Source organism: Rattus rattus, chromosome 11 (assembly GCF_011064425.1).
Source record: "Rattus rattus isolate New Zealand chromosome 11, Rrattus_CSIRO_v1, whole genome shotgun sequence".
Classification (NCBI taxonomy): domain Eukaryota; kingdom Metazoa; phylum Chordata; class Mammalia; order Rodentia; family Muridae; genus Rattus; species Rattus rattus.
The window spans coordinates 73117958-73125208 of NC_046164.1; the positions used below are offsets into that span (position 1 = coordinate 73117958).

Sequence of the window (7251 nt, forward strand, 5' to 3'; positions counted from 1 at the left end):
CGCCCCGCCCCGTCCGGCGCGGCCTGGCTCACTCGGTTCTCCTGGCCCCCCCGGACCTTAGACTACGGCCTCACCACCTCTCCGGTCCGGTCATGGGCCCGGCCGATCGCCCGGCACTGAGGTCGCCATCTTCGCCGCCCCCTCCCCCATCGCCGCCGCCGCCGCTGCTGCTACTGTTGCCCCTGCTGCCTTTGTGGCTGGGCCTGATGGGTCCCGGAGCCGCGGCGGACGGCAGCGAGCCGGAGGCCCGGGCTGGGCGGGGCGGAGCCCGCGCAGTGCGGGTGGATGTGAAGCTGCCGCGGCAGGACGCCCTGGTTTTGGAGGGTGTCAGGATCGGTTCCGAAGCGAGTCCGGAACCTCTACTGGGCGGCCGCCTGCTGCTGGTGAGCTCAGTCCTGCCTAAACTTGCCATGACCCTCGTATAGACCCCCGCTATCTTCTTCCCGAAGCTAGTCCTTGACAGCCCAGAATGCTGCTCCCCAGCATTCAGAGGTTCGCAAATCTGAGATCCACATGCCCCTTCCGCACTCATTCCTACACCCTGACCTTGTGTGCTTTGTGGCAAACCCTGGCTGCCTCTGCCATTCCCTCTGCCTCTCTCCTCATGGTTCCTTGTTCCACAGATGGATGTCGTGGATGCTGAGCAAGAGATACCCGCAGATGGCTGGATTGCAGTGGCATATGTGGGCAAAGAGCAGGTCGCCCAGTTCCACCAGGAGAATCAAGGCAGTAGCCAGAAGGCATATCCCAAGGCTCTGGTCCAGCAGGTGCAAAGGGTGTTTGAGGGAAGGGAAGAAGGAAAGTGCTTTCAAAACATCTGCTAGAGCCAGGCTAACAAGTGGCTTATGAGGAGCCTTCCAGAGAAGCCCTGGGTCCGAGGGGGTTAGCAGACACCAATATGGAGCATCGGAGCAGTGTAATGGGGAGGCGGGAAGATTCTCTGGGGAAAGTGGACCTGTTCTGGTGACAGGACTCAGCAAGGGTGGAGAACAGCTTTGCCAGGACTAGGGCAAATGACAAGGATTTTGGATCCTACAGAACGGAAGGAGTGTAAGTTTCTCACACACATGAGGAGGTGCAAATTTCTTAAAATCAGGAATATCCCTTATGTAACTATGGTATGGGAAAGTAGGAAAGTTAACATCTATAAAATGTTGTAATCTATGTTTCATTTGTTTTTTTTCTTTTCTTTTTTTTTTTTTTTCGGGGCTGGGGATCAACCCAGGACCTTGCGCTTCCCAGGCAAGCGCTCTACCACTGAGCCAAATCCCCAACCCCCGTAATCTATGTTTCATAATTAAGTATTGCCTAAGTCCACAACCTTCACCGTGTGTCTCCTTCGACTGTCCTTGTCTCTTTGGCCTCTAAAGCCATCCCTCAGCTTTGGCTTGACTTCAGGCAGCTTATAGCTAGTCTACCCAGAGGTCAGGCTCCGGGGAGCTAGGGCCACAGGTAAGGCAGGTGTGTGGCAGCCTCTCACCTTCTGTCTCCCCCTGCAGATGCGCCGAGCCCTTTTCCTGGGAGCCTCTGCCCTGCTTCTCCTCATCCTAAACCACAGTGTGGTCCGAGAGGTAAACTGGCTTGGGCTGTGCGGGTGGGCAGGCGAGGGGACAGGGGACTGAAGCCCGCTGACCCTGCCTGTCTCCTGCAGTTGGACATATCCCAGCTCCTGCTCAGGCCAGTGATTGTTCTCCATTACTCTTCGAATGTCACCAAGCTGTTGGAAGCGCTTCTGCAGTGAGTCCAGTTTGTTCTGGGTGCTCTGGTGCTGTGGGTCTCTCGCTTCCCAGTGGGCCGTGGGGAGGAGGGTGTCTCTGAAGAAGGTCCTTACCTGTTGGCCCTTAAACTGTTGTCTAAGGTTGAAAGCTGGGGGGAGGGAGAGGAGGGGAGGAGAGGCAGGATCTGGGAAAGGAACTGCTCTTTGGGCAAAGGAGACCAGCCCAGCATGAGGAAGCTGGGTACCTGGTTGACAGGCTATACCTTGGCCTGGCTGGATTAAAAACATGGGCAAAGAAATCTAGGAAAAGTCTGGGAGCCAAATCGGAAGGCCTGTGGCAACAATATCCTCAGGTATCCACTGCAAAGCCAGGTAGATGAGTACAGGCCTCCCTTCCCAAAGGCCTCCTGTCTGCTCTCCACCCATGATTCTCCTCTCAGGAGGACCCAGGCTACTGCTGAGATCAGCAGTGGAGAGTCCCTTTCAGCCAACATCGAGTGGAAGCTGACATTGTGGACCACCTGTGGTCTCTCCAAGGATGGCTACGGTGGCTGGCAGGACTTGGTGTGCCTGGGAGGTGCTCAAGCCCAGGAGCAGGTAGGTGCCTGTGGATTCTAGGACAGCCTTGCATACCTTGATCATTTAGTAGAGTTGATCATGTAGTCGTAGATTATTAGCAGTGCCGTGACACTTGGCCTAGGGTGGTGGGCAGTGGTAGCAGCTAATGCCTTCATGTTCTCTGCTCGGTGGCCTTCACAGCTCTCTTCACTTGTCCCATTTTCCCCCCCACTGGGGATAGAACAAAGGGCTGTGTACAGGCTGAGCAAGTGTTCTGATAGACACTGTCGCCCCCATTGATCTGTATTTCTAGTCTTGTCTTACTACCTGCATGCATTACTCCTCAGCTCCTGCCCCTGGGCCTAGCCAGTGATCGGATTTCGTTCCTTTTCTCTGTCCACGAGTCCTCGGCTGGCTAGTGGACCTTTCTTCCCTCATCCTGCCTTCCTGCTTTGGATGTCCCCTCACTCCTCTGCCCCTAGCCCCACTGTCTGCTCAGCATGATTGGGCTTTGCCAGACTTCCACACTGCATAGGAGGCCCAAGCCTGTATGGTGGGCAGAGTGACTTTGTGTCCTCGTGGCTTTGGCTGTGTTTTGTGTCCAGATCGTCCAGTGCTTGGCTTCCAGGCGTCCAGGGTGTTCGGTCCACAGCATTTCTTGAACCCCAGTCTGTACAGGTTGAAGGGAAGCAGAGAGATGGTCTTCTCCTGGTGCACAGACTCCAATAGTTTGCGACGTGGGCCAGTTTCAAGTCAGACGGGTTAAGACCCCAGCTCCTAAACTTTAGGTGACCCACCAGAGGCCAAGTACTTTTGTGTTCCTCACATACACTCTCTCTCTTGGGCAAGATGGAGTGACCAGTGAAATGTCATATGGCCATGGCGGGTGAGGTGTCCGAGTGATAGCTGGGCATCTCTCGGAACTGCCCTGGTGAGCAGTGGACCCCAGGCCTAGCGACCACTCAGAGCTGGGAATGAGGAAGCCGTGCTGAACAACATCCTGGCTGCCGGAACGGAGGAGACCTGCCTGTCTCCTTAGCTGGGGCTTCCGTCCTGGCTGCTCCAGGCTACAGGCTTTGGGAAGGCTCTGCCTGGATGGCTGCTCAGCATGGCCCACTGATAGGCTTGCCACACTGTAGCACAGGGCCCTGCCCAGTAGCTCCAGCCAGCACTCAGGCAGGTAAACACGGTCATTCTGTAGGGCTGAACCACAAGCTGGCAGCAGGCACAGACTCTTCCAGGACAGCACAAAGAACCTGAGCCCAGCCCTGGGCTCAGAGGGTTTCCTGGAATAGACGCCGCCACTTCACTGTGATTACAGGGGCAAGAGGCTGGGTTACAGACACCTCTCATGACCCCCATGGGTTACAGACACCTCTCATGACCCCCAATGCTTTCACCCCAAGCCAGGGTTAGTTTACCTGCATTCACAGCTCCCAGCCTGGTCTAGGATGGCTCTTTTGTCCAACCATTTCGGGCCCCTCTCCTCTGCTGTGATGGGAGTCGAACCACTGTTAGGAAGAACAGTCCCAGGATTTATAGGACCGTTCAGGTATCCTGCCCTGCGTGCTGTGGCCAAGAGCTACTGGGAAAGCCGAGAGCTTTGAAGTGAATTGTTTTAGTCACAGCATATCTAAACTCTGTGTGAGGAGTACTTGTGTACTTGTATAGGAAAGCCCCTGTGGCTTGCTTCTTCAGTCACTTCAGTTCCATTCCACAAAGACTGAGTCTACAATATGACTGTGTCATTCTAAAGGACCTTGAGGACTACCCAGGACAGCGGTGAGGGAGCCCATGGCCTAAGAGTATTGGGAAGGCTGGCCAGGGGAAGCATTCACCCTGAGCATCAGGGGATGCTCCTGGAGCAGTAGGCTAAAGGTGTGAGAAGGGACAAGGAAAATCAATTTCCACAATGGGAAATATGGCAAGGGACAAGGGTGGGCAGGCATGGCTGTCAGATTGCTGGTGAAGTCCTGGCAATGGGGGTGGGAGGTGCTGCTGGTTGAGGAGAGAGATGATCATAGCACGGAAGCATTTTTACCAGCTGTGGCTTCAGGTGTGAACAGCAGCTTAGATGAGGGTGAGTGGAGGATATAGGGACTGAGAACAGACAAGGAGGAAATCTATGCTGGGGACAGAGTAGCAGGGTATTATTAGGGAGACATGTGACTCCATGGAGCTGGGGCAGACCCGGAGGAGCACATGGGCCAGTGGGGTGGAGACTTCAGAAGAGCAAGCAGGGAGCCCCCACAGACAGAGACCCTCAGTGTTTCTGGGGGTAGATATTCCTGGCGGAAAGCATGTGGAGCAGCTTCAGTGCCCCTGACATCTGCCTCTCTCCCCAGAAGCCCCTGCAGCAGCTATGGAACGCCATCTTGCTTGTGGTCATGCTCTTGTGCACAGGCCTTGTGGTTCAGGCCCAACGGCAGGCATCAAGACAGAGCCAGCAGGAGCCTGGAGGCCAGGTGGGAGCCACACTGTGGAAGCCCTCATGCCCACTGCCCCTGGGCCTGCAAGACTGTGGCCATCCTCTTCCCGCAGGAGGATTTGTTCAAACGCCGTGTGGTTCGGAGACTAGCATCCCTCAAGACCCGGCGCTGCCGGCTGAGCAGGGCAGCACACAGCCTTCCAGAGCCTGGTGCTGAGACTTGCGCTGTCTGTCTTGATTACTTCTGTAACAAGCAGGTTAGTCAAATCTCCAACCAGAACCTTCTTACAGTCCTTATTGTGGCTGTCAAGAGCATACCAGAGGATGGCCTCAAAGTGCTCTGCACAGTCCCGGTGAAGTGCACTGGTCTAGCCCCCATCTAGAGCCTGTGTCCCTCTTCCCACCCTGTAGTGGCTCCGGGTACTGCCCTGTAAGCATGAGTTCCACCGAGACTGCGTAGACCCCTGGCTGATGCTACAACAGACCTGCCCACTATGCAAGTTCAACGTCCTGGGTGAGCACCAGGGGCCAGGTGGGATCCTGGGCTAACTCCCTAAGCCCCACCTGATACCTCTCTCCCTGTCCTTCCTTTCCCTACAGGGAACCACTACTCAGATGACTAACTCCCCAGTGGAGAGTCTGCACTTCGGGATGGACCTTTCCCAGCCTATACTACAGGAGAGTGGGATGGGCAGACCAGCTAGCCCTGTGGGCAAAGGAAAGGTTCCCACCATGCCCATGATGGATAGGAGGGACTCACACCTCCAGGCTGAAGACACAGAGCCAGGACCCAGCAAGCAAGGAGAAATCATTAGAGCCCTTCTCTGCAAACCTGGGGTATTGTGTCTGTCCTCATAGGCAGCTCCCACAACTCTGGGAAAGAAAATATGGCCACTACATCTGTCCACAGCACTCTGGAGCTTCGGTGTTGAATTTTATGCTATTTATTGGGGGAGAATATGTGTGGCCATGGGACCCACTGGCATGACCGTGTCTTTCGGGCCATGGCCTGATCAAATCAAAGATGACGTTAAAGTGAGCCTGCTCCACTCCCTGCTGCCCGTCCAGCTGGATTCCTCCAGTCTGGCTGGGATCAGAGGCCTTAGAAACCATCTAGTGCTGTATTTCTTGGTTGGCCTAAATGTTACTGCAGGATACTTGAGGCCACAGAATACATGTGGTGCATCTGCCAAGGGCATCATTACAAGAAAAAAACAAAAACACAAAAACAAATGTTTGGGTAGGGAAGTTTTAATAGTAAAATAAACATGGAATATATTTTAACATAAGACATAAATCTGTGTGATGTTTTAAGATGTTAAGGAAAAGATGGATATGTGGTGGCATATGCCAATAATCCCAGAAACCTGGAGTTGGAGACAGGAGGATTAAGAGTTCAAGGCCAGCTGGGCACAGTAGTGTACCCCTTTAGTCCTAGCACTGGTGAGGCAGAGGCAGGCAGATCTCTGTGAATTCAAGCCCAGCCTGGTCTACATAGTAAGTTCCAGGACAGCCAGGGCTACACAGAGAGACCCTGTCTCAAATAACAAAACAAAACAAAAAGTTCAAGGCTAAACTGGGCTCCTGGGCAGTCCCTGTAATCCCCTTGCTCTGTAGCCTCTGGTAAGGGAAACCAGAGGGTCATGAACTCTCGATCATCCTTGGCTGCATAGATAAGCCTGGGCTACTCGCAAAGAGAAAAACAGACGAAATCCAATCACCTGGTGTCTCTTGCTGGGAACAGTAGAATCCTTACATTCCTCAAGGCCTTGCACTGTCTTTAAAATGTTGACTCTAGAAATTCTAGCCCCTGTGAGTAGGTTATGTAAAGTGATCTTCAGATGAGAGGCAAGGGCTGGGGCATGGCGAACTGGTAGAGAACCTGCCTCGTATGCACAAGGGGCCTGAACTCTGTTCCAGCGCCAAACGATAGCAATAGAAATGAGAAAAGCAACTGGCCAACACATGAGCCCATGGAAAGCAGGAGGTGGTCAGGGGCTGAAGGGGATTCCATGCAGGAGACACCATTCCCTGCTGCACCCCCTTTCTCACATTCTCTGCTGCACCCCCTTTTCTTTCTTTCTCTTTTCTTTTTGAGACTGGGTCTGTATGTGGCCCTTGCTGTACTGGAACTTGCTATGTAGACCAGGCTAGCCTTAAACTCAAAGAGATCCTCCTGCCTCTGCCTCCTGAGTACTAGGACTAAAGGTGTGCTACCATGCTCACCTCTGCTGCCTTCCTGAAGGTGGGTGGTACAAGTCAGGGCCAGGCAAGAGCAGCAGGGGGTAGGGACCTCAGCACCACAGCACAGGTCTAAGCATCCAGCTCTGTCCCAGCCAGGAGGACTCTGGCCAAGAGCCATCTAAAAGGAGACATCTTGAGTGATACCTTAATTTTCCCCTCTGAGCAAAGGGCCTGGTCGAATTGACTTCTGGACTTTTTTATTTTTCCTATTCTATGCCTGTCCATCTCTTGTCTGAGTTAGGTTCTCACTATATGGCATAGGCTAGCCTCAAGCTCTCAATCCTCCTGTTTCAGCCTCCCTAGA

General features: G+C 53.9%; 1 protein-coding gene across 2 annotated transcripts; it reads left to right on the forward strand.

The window, feature by feature from the left end:
• On the forward strand, positions 1-6000 carry Rnf215 (ring finger protein 215). 2 transcript variants are annotated; one of them, XM_032917047.1, is made up of 9 exons: positions 1-383; positions 624-767; positions 1500-1571; positions 1652-1737; positions 2158-2314; positions 4621-4740; positions 4817-4960; positions 5115-5217; positions 5304-6000. In XM_032917047.1, exons 1-9 carry the CDS (start codon positions 93-95, stop codon positions 5324-5326), a joined length of 1140 nt encoding a protein of 379 aa, XP_032772938.1. In that variant the 5' UTR covers positions 1-92; the 3' UTR covers positions 5327-6000. The 2 variants fall into 2 exon arrangements, with proteins under 2 accessions (XP_032772938.1, XP_032772939.1); XM_032917048.1 differs by lacking the exon at positions 2158-2314 and having other exon boundaries at positions 4621-4960.
• The last annotated feature ends 1251 nt before the right edge of the window (positions 6001-7251 follow it).